Here is a 27,750-nt window from a genome sequence, read left to right as displayed (position 1 = left end):
CTGAAAATAATCATATAATTATATAGTATAAAGTGTATAATGATACCAGACCCCGAGGAGGGCCACTTTATTCGGGGCTGACAGTCACAGGATGATCAGATTTGATTTTGCAAAATGCTCCAAAAATACTCCAACGGCTGCATACGAGCAAATAATGTGACTCCTCTCCGGCAGCGAGAATGACACTGTGTGTGTGTGTGTGTGTGTGTGTGTGTGTGTTGTCCAGGCGCGGTGTTACATCTCGGACTCTCTGGGTCAGCAGTACGCCGAGGGTTTGGTTCTTGACCTGGACGCCATGTGGTCAGAGAGCGACAGCAGGACGCCGATGGTGTGTCTGCTGTCGATGGGCTCCGATCCGACCGAAAACATCGAGAGACTCGCCAAGAGCAAGGCGAGTGAACGCCACGGACGAGTGCGCAAATATCAGTCAGTGGACGGAGGAAACATGAATGATGGGAGGACGGATGGTTTGGACATTTAAGGGAAACAGGAGATAAAAACTGACCCACAGAGGGCGGAGTCTGCATGCAGGACAGCATGAAGGCAAAATGAATGAATAAATACAAAAACCAGCAACATCAAAGAAGTTAGAATTAAATATGGCACATTTTAATTTCATCTGCAAGTTTATCGTTATTCTGAGTATTAAAACCTAAATGACTCTCTGCTTTACAGCATCAGTAATCCCAGATACTAAAAGTTAAAAATTGGATTTTGAAAATGTTTTTATTATTTTTATTTTTGAGGGACTTTGACTAAAACCCCAAAAGTGACAGAAAGGTTTCTTTTTAAAGACCTGGATGTCTGAAAACAGTAAAAACTAACAACAAGCTTTACAGTAATTAGATTTCTCAAAGGGATGAAAAAATTACAACCCAAACCAAAATCATCTCCATCTCCTGAAACTGGAGCGGATATAATCAGTCTGTCCGTGTACGATTTCAAGAATATATGTCGTAGTTTAATAATTTATGTGAGCGTGATGGATACGCTCTGTGCCTGCAGGGGGCGCCGTGTCGTCCCATCTCCATGGGGCAGGGCCAGGAGGTCCACGCTCGCAGGCTATTGGCCAGCAGCATGACGGACGGCGGCTGGCTCCTCCTCCAGAACTGCCACCTGGGTCTGGACTTCCTTGATGAGCTGCTGGAGACGGTCACCGCGGCAACGCCAGAAAGCGTGCACAAAGGTTTCCGGGTGTGGCTGACGACCGACGTGCACCCCAGGTACCTGATGAGACACGGCGAAGCACTGTGGCGCCCCCTGAGGTCACAGCGCTCATTGCAACACATGATTCAGCATCGGAGGAGCTGAAATATAAAGTTTGTTCTGAGTCCTGAAAAATCCTTAAATTCACCGTTTGTTTGTTTGTTTGTTTATTTGTGTGTTTGCTTCAGATTCCCCATCACCTTCCTTCAGTCCTCCATCAAGTTCACCAACGAGCCTCCTCTCGGTAAAATACTCGCACACTTAACCCAAATATTCGCCCGTAGATTAGTTTTATAATGTCTGATTGATCGACACATTAACGTTTTGAAACTGAGCAAATTACTCAGTGAGCTTGATTTTTTTTCCAAAATCATAAGCAGAAAGCAAAGAGCTACTCACTAAGAAATGGCCCAAAAACTCATTCATTCAGTGGACTGACTGGTTTATAAATGTGGTTCTCTGTCAGGGATGAAGGCCGGTCTGAAGAGGACCTTCAGCGGCGTCTCTCAGGATCAGCTGGAGATCAGTAACCTGCCTCAGTGGAAACCTCTGCTGTACGCCGTCGCCTTCCTGCACACCACCGTGCAGGTCCGCCTTCACTGCCGCCTTACAACCATTTAAAGCTCCAGAGTGTCAGATTTAGGAGGATTCAGTGGCGTTTTGTGGTGCCGATTGCAGATTACAGCCAGCTTTAACTTCTCCTGGTTAGAAGTCCTTCAGTGTTTTTAACTGGGAGCTGAATTATCCACGAGGTCCATTACATTCACGAGCATCTTTTTCTGCATTTCATTCAAAAAAAAAAAAAAAATTCAATTAACTGAATGTGTGGTGTGCCCCCTACAGTAACACCACCAAAGAGTCCCTTCAGTATTAGCTTCAGTGAAATTGGTCTGAAATTTAATTCCAAGTGGCATTAAAAAAGTCTTAAAAAGTCTTAGATCTTATTCGCCTTGCCTGAACATACATATGTATATATAAATGAGATAGACTAATATCAGCCGAAATCTGTTTTTCTGCTGCTACAGTGGCAGACACAAAAATCTGAAACACGAAAATGCAAAAAATCCTTCTCTCTCAGCAGTGGTTTGTCCATTCTGGGCTCCTGTAGAAACGTGGCGGTGCAATATGGCGAGGTCTGTAGAAAAGGACCTGGTCCCTGTGTAGGTTTAAACGGCTCATTCACAGGAAATAAAAACACAACCTTTCTGATTTTTATCTGATTATACACTAAGAAAACACTCGGATTAGATTATTTTCTCTTTCTGACGATATGTTCCCTGAATCCTTCACGCTGGAGCTTTAAAGCACTTTTGACAAACATCCTGGTTCAAATATTGTCAGCCGTGAGTTTAAAGTCTGCAGGTTAATTTCTGATAGAAATGAATTCAAATGAATGTTTGTGAATAATATTGTGCCATTCTTTTTTTTTTTCTTTTGTCCGGCCGTCAGGAGCGCCGTAAGTTCGGTCCTCTCGGCTGGAACATCCCGTACGAGTTCAACCAGGCGGACTTTACGTCCAGCATGCAGTTTGTGCAGAACCACCTGGACGAGCTGGACCCGAAGCGAGGGGTCAACTGGAGCTGCCTGCGCTACATGCTGGGTGAGACCTCAGGGTGACATCAGACCACGTGACAGGATACAGCTGATGAAGGAACCACATGACAGGATGTGACAAAGATATGACAGAGTTCGATATGACACGGCGACAGTGAAGCTTCCTCTGTTAGAGCTGCTCGAACATCACATCGGTTTAGTTGATCTTTTCATGACTCCGAGGCCGGAGGTGTTATGTTCCGTATGTACGTCCTATTTTCCTGAACAGGACATTCCAAGAAGGCCTTAAGGGCGTTTTCAAATTTGGCACGAACGTACACTTGGACTGAAGAATGAACAAATGCAATTTTGATGGTCAAAGGTTAAAGGTCAAGGTCTCTTTTACCTGGTCCAGCTCATTCTCATGAAGGCGATATCTCAAGAACAGCTTTCGATTTGGCACAAACGTCCACTTGGACTCAGCTGTTATTTTGGTGGTCAAAGGTCAAGGTGAATTTGACCTAGCACCTGACTCATTCTCGTGAATGAGGCCTTGATGGAATTTCCTCAAATTTGGCACAAACGTCCACTTGGACTCAGCAGTGATCTGATTAGTTTTTGTTGTCAAAGGTGAAGGTCATTCTCAGGAACACATTGATAAAGTACAGCTTTAGGGATTTTTTTCAGATTTGGCACAAACGTCCACTTAGACTCAAGGATGAACTGATAAGATTTTTGTGGTCAAAGGTCAAGGATAATCTTTAACTTTTCTTCTGGTAATTCTAGCTTTAAAAGCCTCTTGACTCCGTGTCCTCATGTCTGTACCAGGCGAGGTCCAGTACGGCGGACGGGTGACGGACGACTTGGACAAACGTCTCCTCAACACCTTCACTCGTGTCTGGTTCAGCGAGAACACCTTCAGCGAAAAGTTCTGCTTCTATAAGGGCTACAGCATCCCCGGCAGGGCCAAGACGGTGCAGGACGTCCTGCAGCACATCGAGGCGCTGCCGCTGGTCGACTCTCCGGAGGTCAGAGCGCGCTCACACGCACGGACCTCTGCAGCAGACCGACCGGCTGCCGCTTCATTTAAGCTCTGTGTCTGCAGGTTTTCGGGCTCCACCCCAACGCTGACATCACCTACCAGACCAACCTGGCCAATGAGACGCTCAGCACCATCATCAGCATCCAACCCAAGGACAGCGGGGGCGGGGCCGGCGAGACCAGGGAGGCCAGCGTGCAGCGGCAGGCCAGCGAGATGCTGGAGAAGCTCCCGCCGGACTACGTCCCCCACGAGGTGAGTCCGTACTGCTGCGTAGCTTTAACCCTTTAAAATCCATTTTCATGTGGCGCGCTCAGACGCCTGGACCCTGAGCCAGCCCAGACCGCGGGTCCTTAAAACATATTAACCCTTTGAAACCTGGGCCCTTGATTTCTGACAAAAACGTGGGAAAAAGGCAGTAAGCAACAAAGAACAAATGACTCAAAAAATCAGCGATCAGGAACTCGTACAAAGTTTAAGAAATGACCTGAAAAGTAGCACAAAAAACAAAAACAGGAAAATAAAAAAAGAACAAAAACATGGAAATTACATGATAAAATCTTACAAATTATAATGATTCTGTAAAAATAATTCCAAATATATAATTAATACATTTATAAATACAGTCCTCTAGACATTTTTCCTTCACTTTTTAAAAAAATCATTAAAAAAAGATATAAGAAATAATGTTCTAAATTATTTTTTTTTAATTATTTAATTATAATTTTAATTAATTATTATAATTAAAATGATAAATTAAATTATAAATTGAATTAGTTTTGAAAGAAATCCAGGAAATCTGCTCGTGTTTCAAAGATCTGAATATTTTGTGAAATGTGTCTGAAAGCAGCACAAGAAAATTATGTCAGTCCACGTTTCAAAGGGTGTAAAGGCATTAAATGTATTCAAATCTAAAAATACGGCCATTTGTGTGTGTGCGTGTGTGTGTGTGTGTGTGTGTGTGTGTGTGTGTGCGTGTGTGTGTGTGTGTGTGTGTGTGTGTGCGTTGAAGGTCAAAGGTCGGCTGCAGAGGATGGGTCCTCTGCAGCCGATGAACATCTTCTTGCGGCAGGAAGTGGACCGCATGCAGCGGGTCATCAGCAGCGTACGGAGCACGCTCACCGACCTCAAACTGGCCATCGACGGTCTGTCACAGCAAACACACACACACACACACACACACACACACACACACACACACACTCCACTCCACAAAAATGTAGTCGTACACGTGTCCTTTATAGTTAAATTGTGCAACATTTCAGGGCAACAAAAAGCTCCGACACTCTTATTTAATTTCACTTTTTTCTCGAGCTGCTGTAAAAGTGAATTTCTGTCTCATCGTATCGACGTAACGTCTGTCGCCGCAGGCACCATCATCATGTCGGAGGACCTGCGCGACGCCCTCGACTGCATGTTCGACGCGCGGATCCCTCGCCTGTGGCTGCGGCTCAGCTGGCCGTCGGCGACGCTCGGCTTCTGGTTCAGCGAGCTGCTGGAGAGGAACCAGCAGCTCAGCGGCTGGATCGGCGGCGGACGACCAAACCAGTTCTGGCTCACCGGCTTCTTCAACCCGCAGGTCGGCGCCGACTCGTCCGACGCACTGAGGGCGTGTTTACAAACATCCATCATGTTTACAAGTTTGTTTGTTTTTCTCAAAGGGCTTTCTGACCGCCATGCGCCAGGAGACGACACGCTCCAACCTGTCCAGGGGCTGGGCCTTGGATACCGTCACCCTTAGCAACGACGTCACCAAGATGATGAAGGAGGACGTGTCAGCCCCGCCCCCAGAGGACATGGGCGGAGTCTACATCTATGGGCTCTTCCTGGATGGGGCGGGATGGGACCGGCGCAGCGCCAGACTGTCTGAGGCCCCGCCCAAGGTTAGTCCACGTGTGATTAATTTCATAAAAGAAATATTAATGATAAAAAGTCAACACGAAATAATACGATAAAGCCAAATAAAGTGTTAGAAAAATATTGTAATAGATATGTATATATATGAAATTATATATGTAAGAAAAACGTGAAAAAAATATTTAAATAAATAAATGTAATCCTACATTTGATATTCAGTTGTAAATTAAAAGTTATATTAGGTGTAGGTAAAATCATCATAAAATAAAAAGCATTCATATAAAAAATATAAATAATACAAAAAACGTAAATAACAAAAAGATAGAAATATATATAAATATATTTATAATATAATAATATATAAAAAATGTTTTATAATATTAAAAAAATAAATGACAAGAAAAAAGTAATGACAAAATTAAATTACGATAAGTAACGATGAATTATTAAAGAATTACTAAAAATAAATGAGATAGTACAAAAAGATAAAGTCTCCTCTCCTCTCAGGTGCTCTTCACTCCTCTCCCGGTGGTCCACGTCTTCGCCGTCAGTTCAGCCAACGTGGCCGACAGCAAGCGTCCTGGCGGCGGCGGCGGGGCAGTGAGCCTGTACTCGTGTCCGGTCTATAAGAAGCCGCGACGCACGGACCTGAACTTCATCTTCTCCCTGCAGCTGAGGAGCGTTCAGCCGGCCGAGCGCTGGACGCTGAGAGGCGCCGCGCTGCTCTGCGACTGCAAGTGATCGCCGACTGCGTAAGTGGAAATCTTTATATATAAAGATTGATAATTTAACTTTATTCCACTGCTGCGGCGTTTAACGGACCAAACAGCTGCTTTTCATGAACTTCATTAACTTCAAATCACACGTATCGAACTTTCTTGATGATCGTTTTGAAAAATCCTCCGTCTCTTTTTAGATGAATCTTCTTTGTTTTTCTTGTTTCCTGTTAAAAAATCAGCGAACAGAGACGTGAAATTTGATGCTTTTCAATGTTTTAGACGCTGAATCAGCAAACAACACAACTGATGATGCTGGAATAAACCACGAAATATTCCCAATGAAAACGGTTTTTATCGTGTTTTCTAAACTGTTTCTAGAATGTTTGTGATGTTAGAATGATTTTTTTTGTTCATGCACGTTTAATCTGCTTCCAAATCAGTTAAAACTCACCACAGAAAGTTCAAGTGAGAAGTTGTTTTATTCTGCAGACACGACTGCTGATCGACAAAGTTTTTGGTTTTGAGCATCTTTGTTAACCCTTTGAAACCTGGAACCACATCGGTTTTATTCTGCTGCGTTCAGACGCCTTTCGCAGTAATTTAAAGCTTTGAAATCTGGACAGATTGACTAAACGACTAAAAATGCGACTGAGCAACTTGGCAAGAAATGTCCTACAAATAGCAAAAAACTGAAAAAGGGAAATGACCTGAAAACGAGTTTTAAAAAAAAGAGAGAAATCAGAATCAGAATTCAGAGGATTTATATTCTTATTATCAGTATCATTATCAGTTTTTTTACTTTAAATTTATGGTTTTCTTCCGAAAGTCAGTCGTGTCTCTTCAGCTGTTTGCACGACACCAAACATTTTTAAAATATTTTGAATTCACAAAAAATATTTGGGTGTCTTGGGGTTATTTTGTCGCCGTGTGTTTGTCACTTTACTGTCAGATGCAAAGATCAAAGAAAAAAATCCCTTAAAATTCATTAAATTAATTTTGAAGAATTTGTCAACAGAGATCCAACGAGAAGTTAAAAGTTTAAAAGTTAAAAAAAACTAACAAGAGCAGAAACATTTATTATATTTAGAAAAATCAAGAGTAGAAACCTCAACATGGACAGTGTTTCTTTAATCAAAATCAGAAAATAAAAATTAAATCTTAAATTCCGTGTCTGTGATTATCGAAACGCCAACTTCACTCTGTTTACAGAAAAGACTCAAGCGGACTTAATTTTTTTACACAAACCTGCTTTAATGGGATTTCTGTGACAAACTACAGTCATGCAGACACTCGCTAACAAACGCTAAAAACACCAACAACACCGTCAGCATGTCGACTGTCAGAACATCCGAGTCACACGTTCGTTCACCGGAGAAACTTCAGCGTTGATTACTTAAACGATTACTTGGAAATAAAAGGAGGAAAATAATTAATAAATGTTTCAACAGTAAATTTTAAAAATGAGGACGCGACTTTATGAAAAAAATGTCGGATAAGCCGCCGCTCGTTGCTTCACAATAAAATTAATAACTTTGTCAGTTCTTCTGTTTACACAAAAAAGATGTATTCCTCTCAAATAAATCTCTACAGTTTATTTTCCCCAGTGTGGAATATTTTCACCAGTCACTGTTTTAACCCTTTGAAACCTGGGAGGACACGCTGCGTTCAGACACTTTTCACAGGCATTTAAACCTTTGACCTTTGAGCAAACTGGTCTGGTTTCTGTCAAAAAATGTTCCTCAAATTGCTAAAAATCTTTTGAGAAAGACAAGAAAATGACCCAAAAATTAGCTTTAAAGAACATAAAGAACAGAGAGAGATAGAATTATTTTTTTTCTCTAATTTAATTTATATAGAAAAATATCAAGAAAACTGTATTTGTAATCATGATGATTATCTATATAAATTAAATTAGAGAAAAAAATTTGATCTTTTTTTATTTTGTCCTTCTTTTCAGATTATTTCCTGTTTTTGTTCTTTTCTTTTTCTTGTTGACATGTGACACGTGAAGACGTTTACAGAAACAAACAATTTCATCCTGATCGTTGCCTCCGAATTCTCACCGTAAAGTCCAGATAATTCAGGTGCATCCTCAGTTTTTAGCCTTTTAATGATTTCACCTCGACTGACGCTAAACTCTCGGTGGCTTTTTGTCTCCAAACATTTAACTGAACCAAACGTTCTGTTAAACGTTCTGTTAAAAACCAAACGTACCAAAACTCCGTCCATCCTCCAACGTTTCACCCTCATGCGGAAACGCAGCGGCGGCGTGACGGCGAGTTCTCAACACTTCGTCTTTTAGTTCCCAAAGTCAGTGTTTATTAAACACAAACAAACAAAAAACGACCATAAATAAATATATTTTCTGATGTGATCCTAAATGTCCAGCGCACACGTGAAGTGACCTCCGTGGTTCCTGATTGGTTGTTTGTCGGACTGGATCTGCGGCCGGCTGGTTCTCTGCTCACTTCCTTCAACAACCTTCAAACTAAAGTTCCTCTTTGTTTCCTGCAGCGACCCTAAAACCTTCCCTTGTCCCCTAGCCTCCTCGCTCCCTTGCTCCTTCGCCTTCTCGCTCCTTCGCCCCCTCGCTGTGCTCTCAGTGGTCCAAAGAAAACGGCCCGGGTCTCTTCTCTTTACGACAGCTGCTTCATGTCGTACATCGGCACCTCCGACTCCTCCGCCTTGCCCTCGTCGTCAGCCGCCTTGCCGGCGTCCGGGCTGCCCTTACGGCCCTTTGGAGGGGGAACGGGCGCGGCTCCCTCCGTGGCGCCCTCGGCTCCCTCCTGGCCCTCCGCCACAGTCCTCTCCTTCTTCAGGTTGAGTTTGGCGGGGACGCTCTTGGTGATGGTCTCCTTCAGCCTCTCGCCCGACTGCTTCAGCCTCTCTCCGGACTGGCGGATCTTCTCGCGCCTCTCGGCCGTCACGATGCGCTCTCCGAACTTGTTGACCTTGGTGCCCAGGTTCTCGCGGGTCTTGTTCATGTTCTCCTTGGAGAAGGTGGCTTTGAAGCTCTCGATGCGCGTCAGGCCCGTCTTCTTGACGCGGCCGGCCGCCGCCGAGTCGGCCTCCTCCACCACCATGTACTCCTCGTCCGACTCCGGAGGGAGCTCGAACTTGTCGGGCTCCACCTCGGCTCGGGCGCCGGCTTCTGAAGGCTCATTGCCGGGAGCCGCCGCCTTCACCTCCTGGTCGCCCTGAGGGACGAGAACACAGAGCAGAGTGAGAACACGAGAACGCCGCGATGAGCGGCGAGATAAACCAGACTGACGTCGTCAGACATCAAAAAGTGTTTGTCCTCTTAAAGGCCGTCGACACACAGCTCTACAATAATGCTAATAATGATAATAAACTTTATTTATATAGCACCTTTCATACTCTTTACAAGAAAGAAATAACAAATAAAGACGTAAAGACAAATAAAACCTGCATGAAAAAATCAAATAAAATCAGGAAAGAAAACATAGAATACATCCTCACAAGGATAAAACCCATTAAAACTAGTAAAAATGAGATAAAACAAGGAGAACAATCGAATGCACAGAATGCAGAACATCAGATGGAAAATAAAATAAAACCCACGGACATGAATAAAAATGAAGCTAAAAAAAGTGTGTAAAATGCAGAGAATTAAGGGAAATACAGTACAAATACAGAGCCACAGAGCGCCTGGCTGCATTTCTCAGGTCAAATCACTTTCTTGTGTCACGTGCAGCCCAATAATAGACCATAAAGCTGCTTTGTGGTCCAGATTAGATGTTTGGATCTAAATTAGACGGATTTTCTATCGGTCGTGAGGTCTCTCTGAGCGGGATCCAAACGTATCGTCTGGACTCCGTCATCCACTTGAAGGATTTCGATGGTTATAGTTGTGGTTCTTGGTGTTTGGTCAGATGGACAGAGTCTGATGGTTGATGTCAGGTTTAAATCCGTCTCTGGTTAAAGTGTGTCATGTCGCCTTGATCCGGCCTCCATAAATAACCTGCAGCACCTGTTCGTGCGGCTCAGCGCTCGGCTGCAAGAAGCTAAACTTATCCGCCGCGTACGAAGCGGCGCTGGATCACTTTCAGCTTCAGGCCGCGTCACGCATCCGTCCGCAGCTCAGAGATCAAGTTACAGCCGCAAAAATGTCAAGGCCGGAGCTGCACGCCACTCCACGTCCCTGCAGACCCGCCAGTCACTCCCTGAGTCACTGCCACACAGTCCCACTCATTCATACTGGGAGCTGACCAGTACAACTGCAGCCTGATGCTGGGGAACAGCAGAGGAGATCCACAAGCCAAATTACCCCAAAAACCACTAAAAGGCCTAAAAAATAAGACAAGAAAAACCACATGAAACCAAGTCACAGAAACACAATATCTGGTGTTTCTGATCCTAAAACCATCCACAAAAATCTGCAGACCAGTTCGCCCAGTTTAACCCTTTAACACCTGGACCGTCACCAGTTGTCTTGTGCTGCGTTCAGACACCTTTTACAAGCATTAAAAGCTCTGAAAGCTTAAAAAAAGTTTCTTTAAAAACAAATTTAGAAAAAATGCAACAAGCAACCTGGCAAACTGCAAGAAATTAGCAAAAGCTGACGAGAAAATTAGCTGAAAATCTGTGGTTTGTTTTTTAAAAGGAGAGATGAAATTATTAGAAAAATTTGTATATTTGTGTATTTGAAAAAGGGTAAATTTTTAGAAAATATAAAAATATTATTTACATGTTTAAAATCAAGTGCACGTGTTTGCATATTAGCACTTTTTTCAAGTCATTTCTTTTTATTTTATTTTTGTTAATTTTTTGTGCTAATTTTCCGATCTTTTCTTGTTTTATTACAAATGTGCTAATTTGAGTAATTTTTCTTCCAGTAGCTCATTGCTTGTGTTAAAAAATCAACAACAAAAAACAGTTTACTCAGGTTTTAAAGGGTTAAATCACTGTTAGTGATGTCTTCTACATTGTGATTTGTAGTGAAATGTGAGCTGGACGGACGTACTCAGCTGTTTTTTGTAGGGCCATAAATTTACCAGGGGCCTCTTTGGGGGCCCTGAAGGCCCTCAGACACTAACAGTTTGGACAAAAAGTGCAGAAGAAGCGACTGTCGATAAACTTCCGTCCTCTGAGGAATCTGACGTTTTTTAGCTTCGTCCCGGAGGACAAAATCCATAAAGTTGAATGAACCTTCATGCTGGTTGGCTGAGTGGTGTGGAGCGAGCTAACGGGATAACGGATCTTTGATTACATGCATCATCGGCACTTTATGACACCCGATAGACGGACTGACATTTCCAGAGCTTTGACAGAACGAATAACTGTCATAACTGAGCCGCAGCACGGAGCCGAGTCCGCTAACAAGCCACAACCGGGCGAAGTTTAAAAAACATTTTGCCGATAAATAATTTCCTAAAGATTAGCAGAAAAAAATGTAATAAGAACAAGAAATATTTCTAAAAATGAGCAGTAAATAAAAACAAAGTAAAAAGAAGTTAAAATAATACCTAAATAAATGACATGGAAAAAAGTGCTAAAAAGAAATGATAATTTAGAATAAATATATATATTTTTAAAATATAATTAAGATAATTATAGATATATTTCTTTGGTCATTATTCCCTATCTTTAATTTTTTTTCTAAACCTACTAATTTCTTGCAATTTGTGCAACACTTCTTATTCAGGTGCTTTGTAAATGGCGTCTGAATGTAGCTCATGAGAAGGGAGGTCACTCCAGGTTTCAAGGGGTTAATCTGCTACACAGTATCTGTACACCAACAAAGACAGATAGCATGTGTTTACAGCCGCTTTTCAGCCGCTTTTCAGCCGCTTTTCAGCCGCTTTTCAGCCGCTGAACAGCTGCTGTTTTCAGCAGCTGTTCAGCGGCTGTTCAGCAGTTTTTTTCCGCAGCTATCCAGCACTGACCATCAGTATGCTACCGTTGCTGTTTTTCCTCCGCGGATAGTTCCACGAAAACTGAGACGTTGCTTAACTTCTGGTGGAGATTGCGCCACAAAAAGTGTGTATTTTAAGCCAAAACATGATATTTTTCAAAGTGGATTTTTTGCGTTTTTTGGTTGCAGGGGGTGTCATGCTCTGAAAATGTTCTGCTTTTTGTCCTTTGCCAGTCACATGCCCAAATAATATTAACCATTTCATTAAAATATGGTGAATTTGAGGCCCTGGAGGCAGGTTTTTTCTTTGAACTGATGGTTGTGTAGACGATCATATTTACCCCTTAAAATTAAGAAATAGTGCTCGGAAAAGTACTTGAAAGTTGTTGAATTTGACTCGTTAAACTGTGAGGAGGGGTCAGAGAGAGAGGGGGTCAAAGGTCATCTGACCCCGTGACATCACAGTTATGTGCTGAAGCTCCTGCAGCTTCAGCGGGTTTCCTCCGTCACAGCGAAGCAAACGGCGAGCTCGGCCCGTTAGCAGCTAACCAAATGATTTGTTACCAGTTCGGGGTGTGGGGGGGGAGAGAGAGGGGGAGCAGAGCTCTATATTAGGAGATGGTGGAGGTCCAGACTCAGAATAACTGAGGCTGTCAGCTCAGCTGGCACAGTCACTTACAGTACAGACACACTGATTTGTTTTATTAGTGATATTAACCCTTTGAGACCTCAACAACCTGGCTGCATTTCTCTCAAAAAGAGAAAAAGACGACAAATTTAACAAAAAAGGGCCTCAAAATCTGCTAGAAATTACTGAAAATTACAAGAAAATTAAAACAAGCAAAAAAAAAAAAAATATATATATATATATATATATATATATATATATATATATAAAGTTTTCTGGAAGTTTTCCTCTCGTTTTAAATAATTATTTTGATAACATAATAATGTATTAATTTTAAGTTCATTTGCTTATCACTTTTTACTATTTTTTTGCAATTCGCGGGACATTACTTGCTAAATTGCTCATTATGTTTGTCTCCACGTTTTTGAATTTTTTTCAGGTTTCAGAGGTTTAAATGCTTGTGGAAGGCGTCTGAATGTAGCACAAGAAAACTGCTGTTAATACAGGTGTTAAAGGGTTAAAATCAGATCTAAACTGAGCTGCAGCCGCTTTGTGCAGATATCGTAAAGACGCGAGAGTTTAAAAACGCTGGCCTTTATGAAGCCGTTATGACTCCGATAATGTGAACGCTCGTTGGAATCTTTCTCATCTCAACCTTCAAAAGCAAAACACGTCATCGCAGCACGAACGCACGACGCGGCCTGACCTCAGCAGCCGAAATCACTCAGTCACAGTGTGTTTGATCAACGTGTGACCTCAGCGGAGCGTCTGCAGCCCGACGCTGTTCGCTACTGAATCCAGATAACAGAGCTGCTCCTGCTTCCAGTCCTGCTCGACAACATAATTAACCCTTTAAAACCTAACCAAATCATCTGATTTCTCTCAGAAACGTGCAAAAAAGACAATCACCAACTTAGACAGAAATTTCCCCCAAAACTGCAAGAAATTAGTTAAATATTATGGAAAAAAAAGTGACCTCAAAATTATATTTCAAAAATGGAATAATTTATTAGAAATGTATCAAAAACCAGGAAAAAAATGTCCAGAGAAATATATACATAATCATTATAATTATATGTTTAAAATTATATTATCAGACAAGAAACATCAAAAAAAAAAAAAATAGCTCTTTGATGACGACAAACTGAATCTTTTACAACTTTTGACGAGTTACGAAAACTTTATTGTCCACAAATGTAAAAATTTGCCTTCAGTTTCATCACAAAGAGAAATGCTGAAAAACATAGAATAAAAATGACAACAATACATTCTATGTATAAAATATATAATATAAAATATATAAAAATAGCTCACATTCAGGCGAATATAATATAATACTATGAATAAATATTCATGAAGAATTATCATGCAGAAACCTGTAACCTGTAAATTTTTAGGTTGCTTGAACTGATTCCCAACCAAACCAAACACGAACGGTAAAACTGTGCAAAAAATCTAATTAACCTGCAGAAACTAATTCTGAGTCCTGAGCTGTCAGGAGCACAGAATTTAATTTAATTTTTTATATAACTTTATTTTTCCAGCTTTTGATTCAACATATACAAGAGACTTACAGTTATATATGAAAAACACAAATGTGTTGGAAAAACTACAAAAACAAAAAGATTATCATCTCTTTAACAACTTTAACAAATGTAAATTCAAAGAATTATTAATGATGATGATGATGATGATGATGATGATGATGATGATGATGATAATAATAATAATAATAAAAATAATAGAATTTAGTTTCTTTAAGTACAGCAGTCTAATCAGCAGTCACAAAGGGTTAATTCTAAGTGTGAGGCGGCTCTATGAGCTCCAGATCTGCGGTGTAACCTTTCAGCATACTGACGTTTATCCAGAGCTAAAATAACCGGGTCACCGCCGCGCTGGCAGCTGCTCACGGTGAAGGCCAAACGAGTAAAACGAAGCCTGCTCTGTGTGAGCGCTCGCTGCTATTTCAGCCTCTCCAACGAGCCGAGACGCCGGTCGACTGGGACCGTTCGATAATGTTAATTGAGCTTTGAGATGTGATTCATTGCAGACGGAAAGCTTCGCTCGGTGATCTCAAATATCCCCTCGCAAGTGCTGCAGGCATGAGCCCCAAAACCTGAGTTTGTTTTTGGTTCCTTGTGTGAAAAAAGGTGTCGTTAAGACACGCCGAAGACGTTTTATTCCACAACATAAAATAGGTTTGATTTCTTCAAAAACACGGGGGAAAAGGCAGTGAGCAACTTGGCAAAAATGTCTCACAACATGCAAGAAATTAGTAAAGGATGATAAGAAAAAGACCTGAAAATTAGGTGAGATTAAAAAAAAAGAAAGGAAACTGTCCATGAAACTATTGTTGTAGCTTCATAAAAGCACAGAGATTTTGACAGAAATGTTTCCATAAATGTTTTTTTTCTTTGTTTTGTTTTTACATTTGCCGGCATTTGTACTTTAACAAACTGATCTTACAGATTTTGCAGGACAGACTTTAAATTTGACAATCTTTGTACAATCTTGAGACCTTTTAGGTGCTAAATTTCAAAGTTTTCATCCAACGGCGTCGTTTCGCCACAAAACAGGAAGTTGTCTGTGAATTCACTGTACATGGTTCTATCGGCCCCAGATTTCACGCACTCGATAAGGAGGACATTTACGAGAAAATACCAACGGTTCATTACAGCGTGAAATGAGTTTCAGTGTCGGGTGTCCGTATTTACAGTCTGTAAGTGCAAAAAAACCAGAAACAGAGCAGCATTTTGCAACATCTCTCTGAAACGTTTGATGATGATAAAGTTAGTACTAAAGTAAACTGATAAAGTTTTTATTTTAATCCTTTTAAACCTGGAGTGACATCACTTCTTGTTGCCTTTCACGAGTATTTAAACCTTTGAATTCTGAGCAGATCGAAATTAATAGAAGAAATAAATAAAAAATTAAAAAGATTTAATGTTTGCTGCTTTTTAATTTATTGTGCAACAAAATTCCAAGTAGGCATTCAAAATACCACCAGGAAACTGTCTGTTTCTTAAATAGTGGACGTCCCCCCGCTGACGGTTATTTTAGACTCAGTAAAACCGTCCGATCATCATCAAACATCGACCGGCACTTTTGACCTCTTCAGGTCCACAGTTCGGTCAGTCTACGTTTAAAAAGCCTACCAGGAACTTAAAATTAGAATTAGACTTGCGATGTTATTTAAGTCATACAGTAAGCCAGGCGCCAAACCAGGGGCCAAACCAGGGGCCAAACCAGGGGCCAAACCAGGGGCCAAACCAGGGGCCAAACCAGGGGCCAAACCAGGGGCCACCGGTCCAGGCCCCAAACCCTTCACTTTGGCTCCACACTGGAGGGGACAAACTCAGTCCCCAACCAGGACCGTGAGTTTGGCCCGAGTTCTTGTCTGTCCAGTCTGACCAGAAGAGGGAGAGTCCTTAAGTGAAGACTTTCGTCCGTTTGGATTGATTGTGTTTTTTATTCTTTTTCGGTTCGACTTCACTGTCCACGGGTTTTTTCAGGTCGGTCTTTTTTGTGGAGACTTGTTTGACCCTTTGAAATCTGATCAAAAGGGTGCAATTTCTTTCAAAAAACATAGGAAGATAAGAAAATGTCTATTTAAATGTGTAATTAACAGAACAGTTAAATTTTGTTTTCAGGACATTTTTACCTCCTTTTTCTGGTCTGATAATCCCCCCCAGCTAATTTTCAGATCACTTCCTCACCACCTTGACTAATTCTTTGCAATTTTTGGTACATCTGTTGCCAAGTTGCTCGTTATGTTTTTCCAATGGTTTTGAAAGAAAAAATCAAACCAGTTTTCTGAGGTGTCAGAGGTCTAAATGCTCGTGGAAGGCGTCTAAATGAAAACTGATGTCGAGCCAGGTGTTAAATGATGTTTTCAGGTGCGGTTTCTACACAGTCGGTTTCAGATGGTTAAAAGAATAACTGTAGTGTTCAGTTTCGGATGAGAACTCTTAAAAAGCTTTAGTACGTTTTATGGTCAAGTAGCTGCAGGTTTTCCTGATGATCGACACCATTTCAAGAAGAGACTCAACACTCTGCTGCTGCGATTCAAGAAGAACTTTCTGGATCAATTCAGAAGCCCAAAAATCCTGTGAAGCATCTGAGCGTCTTACCTGATAGATGACCACCCTGAACTTGTTCTTGGCGAGGAGGTCGCCCTGCGTGGCCTCCACCTTCTTCACCCGGATGTTCTGGTTCTCCACGCGCACCCTGACGTCCTTGATGTGGCGACTGACCTTGCGCGTCTTCTCCAGCAGCCGCTCGACGGTGGAGCTGGTGGTGGCGTGGTTGCTGGTCAGCTTGATGACGTCCGCCTGGATGGTCTTAACCGTGTTCTCCAGCTCCAGCTGACGCTCCTCCATGCGCTGCTGCGTGGCCTGGACGCCGTCCATGAGGCCCGCCACGCGCTCCAGCAGCGCCATGATGCTCCCCGCGTCGTCTCCGCCGCCCGCCGGCATCCCTGCTTTGTCTGTCATCGCTGCTCTACGGCTTTTTCTCCAGCAGGTGATTCTGAGCTGCTCGGCTGATAGAAACCAGAGATCCGAATGTAGGAAGAAGGGAAGAGGAGGAGGGTGCACCAAGAGGAAAGAGCTCCGAAATTTGGGGAAAAAATTAAAAACACAGAGAAGAGGCGAGTTGAAGCATCGGGGATCCAAAGAAAGAGGAGTTCAGGGGAGGAGGTACAGAAACCTCCTCATGTAGAAGGAGAGAAAGACGGAGAACCGGATCACCCCTCTGCAACTGGAGGTCGACCCTGAAACTGGTCAGATCAACTGGTGGACTCCACCCTGCTGGAGGAGGGAGGGGGTCCGGAGGAGGGAGGGGGTCCGGAGGAGGGAGGGGTCCGGAGGAGGGAGGGGGTCCGGAGGGAGGGAGGGCGGCGAGGCTAAAAACAGAGAGTGAAGTGTGTCAGAGAGTTTTAACAAAGTTTAATCGAAGCATCAATAATTCATAATTCATAATAATGGTAGGTCTGAACCCTTTGAGAAGCCAGAAAATGAGCTGGATGACTTTGACTTTTTTTTTTTGCAGGATAGCTTTTGCCGAATTGCCTATTGGCTTGAAGGTGTAAATGCACAAGAAAAGCGAAGGTTTCAAAGGGTTAAATGGAGTGAGCGTGAAGTGGAAATCTTACTCAAAGTTTATTTTGTTCAAATTTAAGAGGTCACGCTCGGCGTCTGGAGAAACTCCAAGCTGTCGGCAAACTTCTCGGTCGATCGGAGAGTTTTGAAATGAAAGTGGAAAGTGAAGCAGTGCTGGTGTTAATGAGCGCCGCGGGGCTCTCGCTGTGCTCCCTGCTGCTAAAAATACCGCCCGGGTAAAGTGACTCCCTGCACCTCTTTGGGACCCGAGTGTATTAAAAGGAATGGAAACCCCCTCCCATCTATTCCTCCGTCATCCCTCTATCAGCCGTCACCTTTTCACTTGTTCATCTTAATCCCTCCCTCCAGCTGTAGACTCTTCTGCCGTCCCGAGACCCCAAATGAACGGATCCAGAATTCCTCAACTCTAACACTCGCTGCCATCGCTGTTACTCAAACCACATCGTCCCACTTTGGGCGGCTGGGGGGCAGAGCCCCGGATTAACCGGCAGCTGCCGACACGGCTCGCTGTGATTGGATGAGACGACGTTCAGTCATAGCGAATTCACCTTAAATCGACTCAATTTAAACATTAACCCTTTGAAATCTTGGCAAGTTGGCTACATTTCTGTAGAAAACATGGGAAGAGGCAACTTAGGAAATAACTCCAAAATTAGCAACAAACTACTAAAATGTCGAAAAATTTACTTGAAAATCAGCAAAATAATAATAATAATAAAACTACAGAAAACACTATGAAGTAAAAATAAAAAACAATGAAATGATGTGAAAAGTGCTCAAAAAATTAAAATAATTCTGTAAAATAAGTTTTAATATAATTGTTTTAATTATTTATTTCGTTTAATTGTAGAGATTCTTCACTAGCTTTTTGAGGTTTTTTTTTCAAATTGCAGGACATTTATTGCCAATTTGCTTATTGCATTTTCCCAGCAACGTCAACAAAAGATGCTCATCTTAGCTAAAATGTTTGAGCAGAACTTTAGTCTCTGAGCTTAATGAGCAAAGTAAACTGGTTTAATTTAAATCTAATTACTGGTTAATTAAAGGAGCACTCCAGTTCAGCACCGAGCTCCAGTCACACGCGTGATCGAGACGATTTTTTTTTTTTGTACTCATTTTTCCAAACTGAACGACCTATGTCTGGAGCCTACATTACCCACAATGCAACTCAACTGTCGTGAGTTTGGTCGAAGACTGGGGCGTGTCCAGAGATGAGCAGCGGGTTTTGGAGGTCAGGTAAGCTCACTTTTTTTCTAACTCCACATTTTCACTTTTCAGACCTTTTGTTTTTAAATGATGCTGACTCGTGTAACGTCACTGGAGGACGTTAATCAGCCATCACGCGACTCCCTCAGGAGACGCTGACGGCTTTATGCTGCTTTAAAAAACACGCAGTAGCAGGAAATTTGGCAACCAGCAACCAGTTCCAGGAAGTCAAAAAATGCACATGGCTAGTTTTACAAAAAAAAAATAAAAAATCATGTTTTGGCTCAAATTGTGTTTTGGCTCCTGGGTGAAAGTCCGGGGTTTGTTGGACCCTACAGAGACCTGTGGGCTAAAATCACAGACAAAACGCCAGTGTCTGACAATTTCAGGATGAGAACGGGCTGCTGAAACACGCCCGGTGTGTGATCACCGGATCACCTTCAGAACAGCAGATTCTGTTTTATATTTTGAGACATAAAAATAATTTTTGCTCGTAAACGGCCTGCGTCCACTGAATCCAAAACAAATTCACTGTCGTTTCCTTCAGACTGTAACTGTTCATATTGTGGCAGAGCCTGGAGGTTTCACCCTGACGCCTGATAACTGACTCTGCTCTGAAGTCTATAAGCAACCTCCTGTCTCAGCTGGACCGCTCAGGAGTGGCAGACCTGGAAAGTCCTGGAAAATTCATAAATCTTCCCAAATCCTGGAAGGCAGGCAGCTGATGATCACAACAGCGAGAGGATGAAGAGGAGAGAGGGTGACGAGGTGAGAAAGGATGAAGAGAGAGGGGGACTCCCCGCCGTCCAAAACCCTCCACCAGCTGCTGCCTATAATTATCCGCCGTCACCGCTATATTTAACTCCGCCTCCCGAGAGAAGACACGGACTGCCAGCCGCCACCAGGAGCGCTCGCTTTTCATGTCTTTTGATGCTGCACTCAGGGTGGGTGGAGCCTTCAAAATCTTCTCTTCAGAATTTGAAAACTGTAAAAAAAAAACAATATATATATATATATATATATATATATATATATATATATATATATATATATATATATATATATTTTAAATGGGAAAAGTGCTTAAAAATAATACATTTTTTAAATTTTTTTTATATATAATTATGATTCTTCTGATTATTTTCCCTAGTTTTTTTCTTTTTTTCCAAGCTTTTATAAAATAATCCTCTAAATCTACTAATTTCTTGCAGTTGGTGGATCATTTATTATTAAGTTGACCATCGCCTTTTTTTAACTGGATGTTTTTAGAGTTCAGGGTTCTGTTATGGATCAAAATGTTAAAGTAGTTTTATTTAGAAGAAGTGAGATTATTTCCTGAAGGCTGAACGCGTGCGTGTGTGTGTGTGTGTGTGTGTGTGTGTGTGTGTGTGTGTGTGTGCGTGCGTGCGTGTGTGTGTGTGTGTGTGTGTGTGTGTGTGCGTGCGTGTGTGTGCGCGTGCGTGTGTGTGTGGGGACTGTTTTTCAGTTTACTGTGTCGGAGTTTCCTTGGAGCGCCGTCTGGAGGCTGTTAGAGGAGCTGCAGCTCATCGCCCTCCTCCTCCCCTGGGAGCTGCTCTGCCTTCAGGAGGCTCCGGTAGGTTTTTATTCGTCATGTTGCATTACACCTCAGTCTGAGACTTTACTTTTCTTTAGAAATATTTAACTTCAGTCCCTGCGTCATATCATATCAAGTTCCAAAATTTTGATCAAAATCCGGACCGACCTCAAACAGGATCTCTTCAGGAAATCATCAAAAAGCGTTATAGTACAGTTTTTCGTCCAAAATCATAAAAAGACGTCATAGAATAGTATGTCGTCTGAAAATGCACAAAAGTATAGGATACAACTTAAAACCAATTCATTATTCCAAAGGTGGCTTTTCATTACCTGAATGCTGTTTTATAAAACATAGAAAAATGTATCAAGAAGTTTAAGCGTTGAGTATTTCCGGCGCTGAGCGTAGCAGCATTTAGTCGATTAAATGTTCCGTAAAGCTGCGAGTGTGACAGAAAACATCGTGAGAACAGAAGAGAGACGACTCGCTGGTTTCCAACATCATAATTTAATTCTAGTTCCACTACAGTACAACTCTAAACAACAACTTCACCGGTTCATGCAGTACGCAACATCTACGATCAAAATCAGGCCGCGTTCCCTCAGGCGTCACGTGACCGAGGCCTCGGCGCCGGATACGTCTGACCTCAGAGCGGCGACGCCTCAGGGAACCTCGCAGCTTATCGAGTCTACTCCTTCTACCACAATAAAACGACCAACACGGACACTTCGTACCATCGTCACAAATTATATAAAAACAGAAAAAACGTCGTTTAAATTATCATCAGTTTGTCCAAACACACTAAAAACATTGGAATCCATTTCCGGAATGGCGTCATCTGAAAATTAAGCAATAAAATAACTTTAACAACAACCTGTACACGTCAGCTTGTACCTTTAAGCAGTAGAAAAACAGCATTTTGGTTTTCAGGTGCGTCTCATCGTAACAAATACAGAACAAAAGTAAGACGAAGATTAACGTGAGTCACATAAAAGACAGTTTGACCCTGTGAGACGCAGCAGAGCAGAAACACCAAAAACCAACAGCAACGAAACCCACAAAACCAGAGCGCCCCGCTGGTCCCTGATCAGCCAGGGGTCCCGGTGCAGAGCGCCCCGCTGGTCCCTGATCAGCCTGTGGTCCCGGTGCTGAGCGCCCCGCTGGTCCCTGATCAGCCTGTGGTCCCGGTGCAGAGCGCCCCGCTGGTCCCTGATCAGCCTGTGGTCCCGGTGCAGAGCGGCCCCCGCACTATTAAGGCTTTTATCACACAAACCGTGAGCAGGTGTTGCGACCTTTGACCTCTAACTGTCACATTAAAATAAAACAAAAAAAACAGGTGGAAACTATAAAAAAAAATATCTGAACATAAAAACGTAAATCTGGAGTTATTTTGCGAGTCGGCGGCGTGCTCCAACTAGGAATGTTCAAAATAATCATAGTAATAATTTCACTGTTGTTTAAGTAAATACCTAATATCACTGAATTTGTCATTTATGACACAATTTACTTTGAAAATCTCGTACAAATCTACTTTTTTTGGTCCAAACAAACAACATGAATCTAATTTCAGCAGCTGAATTTTTTTCTTTTTTAACCAGACTTTATGTCTTTCTTCAGAATATCTATTCAACTTTCAAAAAGTTGAATTTAGTTTTATAACGTACCTAAAAAAACACATGAATTAAAATTTTAGAAACGAAGCGAGGAGTCTTCACCCCAAACATTCAGCTGATGTCATATTTAAATGTCATCACGTTTTCAGTACGTTATTACGTTTCTGACTTGGATATTCATTATTTATTACTTGATCCCGACTTCTCGGCCACATAAACACAGTAAAAAGTCTTCAAATTAAATCCAAAGAAAAGCGTAAAACCAGCACGAGGCTGCGTCCCACAGGGTCACAACGTAAAGAGACAGTCTGTCTTCCCAGTTTGCATGTGGACGGTCCAACGTGAAGATACAATCAGATAAATAACGTGTCCTGCCGGAGGATCCACAGTGTTTCAGAGTCTGAGAGGACGGCAGCGTCTCCGCTCCGCCTCACGGGAAACAAAAAATCACCTGCAGATTTAAACAACAAAACAAAAACATGGAGAAAAATCTGAAAAATAAGGCCCCTTAAGAAATTCAAAAATTATTATAAAAAAAGGGAAAAAAGAGGCACCAAAAAGTATCAAAAATGTAGTCAGTCTGTGGTACGAAAAAATGTCTTGTATTTGTAAAAACACGAGAGGAAAAAAAAGAGCAGCTACATCATCCTGGAGGACGTTCCTGACGGGAAGTGACCCAGGTGCTGCTTCTGCCGCCGCCCGCGCTTTGTCTTGTTGCACCTCCTGCAGAACACGACGCGCACACGTTAACCACGAAAACCGTGACGTGCAGCCAATCAGCATTTGTGACATTTCAAAATAACCTCAGGTGTTTCCACGTGAGCTGTGTATGTTTCTGATGCACCAACAGTGACGCGTACCTGGTGAAGCACATGACCACGGCCACGATGACGGCGATCTGAACGGCTCCGATGATGGCGGCGATGAGGACGTAGTGCAGCTTCTGACCGCTGGGCACCACGTACAGGATGTTAAAGTCCAGGAGCTGATCACACTGAGGACCCCCGTAAGCTGCCTCACACCTGAAAACACACACACACACACACACACACACACACACACACGACGCGTCAAAATTTGACGTTTTTGGCCATACTTCACTATTGGTGTTTTCAGCCATTTTTTTCGACATTCTAAAATATGATTTTTTGGCGTTTCTTGGCCTTTATTTCCACGTTGTATGCTATAACGCGTCTACAAGCTATAAGAAGACGTTTTTATCCATTTCTTTGACGGGTCAAAATTTGACATTTTGGGCCAGACTATAGTATTGGTGGTTTCGCCAGTTTTTGACATCATAAATCATGATTGTTTTGGCCTTTTTTGGCCTTTATTTCCACTCTGTATACTATAACACGTGTCTTCAAGCTATAATAAGATGTTTTTTGTCATTTTTTTGACAGGTCAAAATTTGACATTTGTCTCCATAATATACTATTGGTGTTTCCAGCCATTTTTTCGACATCGTAAATTTTGAGGTTTTTGGCCTTTTTTGGCCTTTATTTCCACTTTGTATACTATAACGCGTCTCTACAAGCTATTAGAAGACATTTTAGCCATTTTTTTGACGGGTCAAAATTTGACATTTTTCGTCATACTATACTATTGGTGTTTTCGGCCAATTTTTCGACATCCTAAAAATAGGATTTTTTTGGCCTTTGTTGGCCTTTATTTCCACGTTGTATGCTATAACGCGTGTCTACACAGTATATTAATACTTTGTTAGCCATTTTTTTGAAGGGTCAAAATTTGACATCTATCGCCATACTATACTACTGGTGTTTTCAGCCATTTCTTCGACATGCTAAAATATGATTTTTTTGGCGTTTCATGGCTTTTATTTCAACTTTGTATGCTATAACCATAATATAGCATATCTAAACAATGACCCAAAATCCAAGACTATAGTAAGGCAAAAATATCGAAATTTGACCCGTCCCAAAAACACCTGAAAACAGTTGAAAACCACCTAAAATTGTGTGCCAAGACACGCTTTGGCGAAGAAAGTTGCAAAAATGGATGAAAACACCATAATATAGCATGTCGAAAAAATGACCCAAAAAGCAAGGCTATAGTAAGGCAAAAATGTCAAAATTTGACCCGTCCCAAAAACAGCTGAAAACAGTTGAAAACCACCTAAAATTGCGTGCCAAGACACGCTTTGGCGAAGAAAGTTGCTAAAACGGATGAAAACACCAAAATATAACATGTCGAAAAAATGATGCAAAAAGCAAGAAGGCAAAAATGTCGAAATTTGACCCGTCCCAAAAACAGCTGAAAACAGTTGAAAACCACCTAAAATAGCGTGCCAACACATGCCATAGCAAAGAAATTTGCAAAAATGGATGAAAACACCATAATATAGCATGTCGAAAAAATGACCCAAAAAGCAAGGCTATAGTAAGGCAAAAATGTCAAAATTTGACCCGTCCCAAAAACAGATTAAAATACTTTAAAACCACGTAAAATTGCGTGCCAAGACATGCCATTGCATAGAAAGTTGCAAAATCGGATGAAAACACCATAATATAGCATGTCGAAAAAATGACCCAAAATGCAAGGCTATAGTAAGGCAAAAATGTCAAAATTTGACACGTCCCAAAAACAGCTGAAAACAGTTGAAAACCACCTAATATTGCGTGCCAAGACACGCTTTGGGGAAGAAAGTTTCAAAAATGGATGAAAACACCATAATATAGCATGTCGAAAAAATGACCCAAAAAGCAAGGCTATAGTAAGGCAAAAATGTCGAAATTTGACCCCTCCGAAAAACGGCTGAAAAGAGTTGAAAACCACCTAAAATAGCGTGCCAAGACATGTCTTGGCGAAGAAAGTTGCAAAAACGGATGAAAACAGCATAATGTAGCATGTCGAAAAAAATGACCCAAAAAGCAAGGCTATAGTAAGGCAAAAATGTCAAAATGTGGTCCGTCCCAAAAAAAGCTGAAAACAGTTGAAAACCACCTAAAATTGCGTGCCAAAACACGCTTTGGCGAAGAAAGTTGCAAAAACGGATGAAAACACCATAATATAGCATGTCGAAAAAATGACCCAAAAAGCAAGGCTATAGTAAGGCAAAAATGTCCAAATTTGACCCCTCCGAAAAACAGCTGAAAACAGTTGAAAACCACCTAAAATTGCGTGCCAAAACACGCTTTGGCGAAGAAAGTTTCAAAAATGTCAAAAACACCATAATATAGCATGTTGAAAAAGTGACCCAAAAAGCAAGGCTATAGTAAGGCAAAAATGTCGAAATTTGACCCATCCCAAAGACAGATTAAAATACTTTAAAACCACCTAAAATAACGTGCCAAGACACGCCATAGCAATGAAAGTAGCAAAAATGGATGAAAACACCATAATATAGCATGTCGAAAAAATGACCCAAAAAGCAAGACTATAGTAAGGCAAAAATGTCGAAATTTTACCCGTCCCAAAAACAGCTGAAAACAGTTGAAAACCACCTAAAATAACGTGCCAAGACATGCTTTGGCGAAGAAAGTTTCAAAAATGGATGAAAACACCATAATATAGCATGTCGAAAAAATGACCCAAAAAGCAAGACTATAGTAAGGCAAAAATGTCGAAATTTTACCCGTCCCAAAAACAGCTGAAAACAGCTGAAAACCACCTAAAATTGCGTGCCAAGACACGCCATAGCAAAGAAAGTTGCAAAAACGGATGAAAACACCATAATATAACATGTCGAAAAATGACCCAAAAAGCAAGGCTATAGTAAGGCAAAAATGTCGAATTTTGACCCCTCCGAAAAACAGCTGAAAACAGTTGAAAACCACCTAATATTGCATGCCAAGACATGCTTTGGCGAAGAAAGTGGATGAAAACCCCCTCCCTGAGCTACCACCTTATCGTGGTGGAGGGGTTTGCGTGTCCCAGTGATCCTAGGAGCTCAGTTGTCGGGGGCTTCATGCCCCTGGTAGGGTCACCCATGGCAAACAGGTCCTAGGGGAGGGACCAGACAAAGTGTAGCTCACAAGACCCCTATGATGACATCAACCAATGGTTCAGAGTTCCCCTCGCCTGGACGCGGGTCACCGGGGCCCCCCCCTGGAGCCAGGCCTGGGGGTGGGGCTCGATGGCGAGCGCCTGGTGGCCGGGCCTTTACCCATGGGGCCCGGCCGGGCACAGCCCGAAGAGGTGACATGGGACCTCCTTCCCGTGGGCTCACCACCCATAGGAGGGGCTGTAGGGGTCGGGTGCAATGTGAGCTGGGCGGCAGCCGAAGGCGGGGACCTTGGCGGTCCGATCCTCGGCTACAGAAGCTAGCTCTGGGGACGTGGAATGTCACCTCTCTGGTGGGGAAGGAGCCTGAGCTGGTGCGCGAGGTTGAGAAGTTCCGACTAGATATAGTCGGCCTCACCTCGACGCATGGCTTGGGCTCCGGAACCAGTGGCTCCGGCGCAGGGCAGGGGTGGCAATACTTATTGCCCCCCGGCTCGGTGCCTGCACGTTGGAGTTTACGCCGGTGAATGAGAGGGTAGCCTCCCTCCGCCTTTGGGTTGGGGGACGGATCCTGACTGTTGTTTGTGCCTATGGTCCAAACAGCAGTTCAGAGTATCCACCCTTTTTGGAGTCCTTAGAGGGGGTGCTGGAGAGTGCTCCTTCTGGGGACTCCCTCGTTCTGCTGGGGGACTTCAACGCTCACGTTGGCAACGACAGTGAGACCTGGAGGGGCGTGATCGGGAGGAATGGCCCCCCCGATCTGAACCCGAGTGGTGTTTTGTTATTTGACTTCTGTGCTCGCCACAGATTGTCCATAACGAACACCATGTTCAAGCATAAGGGTGTCCATATGCGCACTTGGCATCAGGACACCCTAGGCCGCAGTTCAATGATCGACTTTGTAGTCGTATCGTTGGACTTGCGGCCGTATGTCTTGGACACTCGGGTGAAGAGAGGCGGAGTTGTCAACCGATCACCATCTGGTGGTGAGTTGGCTCCGATGGTGGGGAGGACGCCGGTCAGACCTGGCAGACCCAAACGCATAGTGAGGGTCTGCTGGGAACGTCTGGCAGAGTCTCCCGTCAGAAGGAGCTTCAACTCCCACCTCCGGAAGAGCTTCGACCATGTCCCGGGGGAGGCTGGGGACATTGAGTCCGAGTGGGCCGTGTTCCGTGCCTCCATTGCTGAGGCGGCCGACCGGTGCTGTGGCCGTAAGGTGGTTGGTGCCTGTCGGGGCGGCAACACCCGAACCCGATGGTGGACACCGGGCGGCAGGTGCCGTCAAGCTGAAGAAGGAGTCCTATCGGGCCTTCTTGGCCTGTGGGACTCCGGAGGCAGCAGACAGGTACCGACAGGCCAAGCGGAGTGCGGCGGCGGCGGTCGCTGAGGCGAAAACCCGGGCATGGGAGGAGTTCGGCGAGGCCATGGAAAACGAC

The 27,750-nt window shown here is 42.9% G+C and overlaps 3 protein-coding genes across 5 annotated transcripts in view; 1 reads left to right on the top strand and 2 right to left on the bottom strand.

Moving 5' to 3' along the window:
* The window catches only part of dnah5l (dynein, axonemal, heavy chain 5 like), a 58,899-nt gene extending 51,073 nt beyond the window's left edge, over nt 1-7,826 (top strand). For 2 of the 3 annotated variants that reach the window (XM_088071720.1, XM_088071721.1), the window contains exons 88-98: nt 227-391; nt 1,006-1,223; nt 1,395-1,450; nt 1,673-1,794; nt 2,656-2,806; nt 3,568-3,767; nt 3,845-4,033; nt 4,791-4,923; nt 5,149-5,357; nt 5,440-5,661; nt 6,143-7,826. In XM_088071720.1, the coding sequence (XP_087927846.1) occupies nt 227-391; nt 1,006-1,223; nt 1,395-1,450; nt 1,673-1,794; nt 2,656-2,806; nt 3,568-3,767; nt 3,845-4,033; nt 4,791-4,923; nt 5,149-5,357; nt 5,440-5,661; nt 6,143-6,376 (1,899 nt within the window). In that variant the 3' untranslated portion in view covers nt 6,377-7,826. Of the gene's footprint in view, nt 1-226; nt 392-1,005; nt 1,224-1,394; nt 1,451-1,672; nt 1,795-2,655; nt 2,807-3,567; nt 3,768-3,844; nt 4,034-4,790; nt 4,924-5,148; nt 5,358-5,439; nt 5,662-6,142 lie in introns of those variants that run through there. The other variant, XR_015775308.1, reaches the window with a different exon arrangement.
* On the bottom strand, nt 7,585-17,736 carry cavin4b (caveolae associated protein 4b). The gene is made up of 2 exons (XM_088071731.1): nt 16,988-17,736; nt 7,585-9,551 (listed from the first exon to the last, which is right to left on the bottom strand). Exons 1-2 carry the CDS (start codon nt 17,348-17,350, stop codon nt 8,991-8,993), a joined length of 924 nt encoding a protein of 307 aa, XP_087927857.1. The 5' UTR covers nt 17,351-17,736; the 3' UTR covers nt 7,585-8,990.
* A 3,493-nt stretch (nt 17,737-21,229) lies between these two features.
* The window catches only part of LOC121938953 (tomoregulin-1-like), a 44,080-nt gene continuing 37,559 nt past the window's right edge, over nt 21,230-27,750 (bottom strand). The window contains exons 9-10 of the mRNA XM_088071730.1: nt 23,212-23,373; nt 21,230-23,074 (exon numbers count right to left, since the gene is read on the bottom strand). Of these exons, the coding sequence (XP_087927856.1) occupies nt 22,990-23,074; nt 23,212-23,373 (247 nt within the window). The 3' untranslated portion in view covers nt 21,230-22,989. The remainder of the gene's footprint in view (nt 23,075-23,211; nt 23,374-27,750) is intronic.

This window comes from Plectropomus leopardus, chromosome 21 (assembly GCF_026936395.1).
Source record: "Plectropomus leopardus strain MGB_pleo_1.0 chromosome 21, ASM2693639v1, whole genome shotgun sequence".
Classification (NCBI taxonomy): Eukaryota; Metazoa; Chordata; class Actinopteri; order Perciformes; family Serranidae; genus Plectropomus; species Plectropomus leopardus.
The sequence above is the reverse complement of the archived record's forward strand: the minus strand, read 5'-3'. Positions and strand labels throughout refer to the sequence as shown.

What these genes read in the sequence shown, in the direction of transcription:
- cavin4b (XM_088071731.1), bottom strand. Translation starts at nt 17,350, where the DNA reads ATGACAGACAAAGCAGGGATGCCGGCGGGCGGCGGAGACGACGCGGGG. An exon ending in TCAGGGTGGTCATCTATCAG is followed by an intron (nt 9,552 to 16,987) that starts GTAAGACGCTCA and finishes CTCGTCCCTCAG; the next exon opens with GGCGACCAGGAGGTGAAGGC.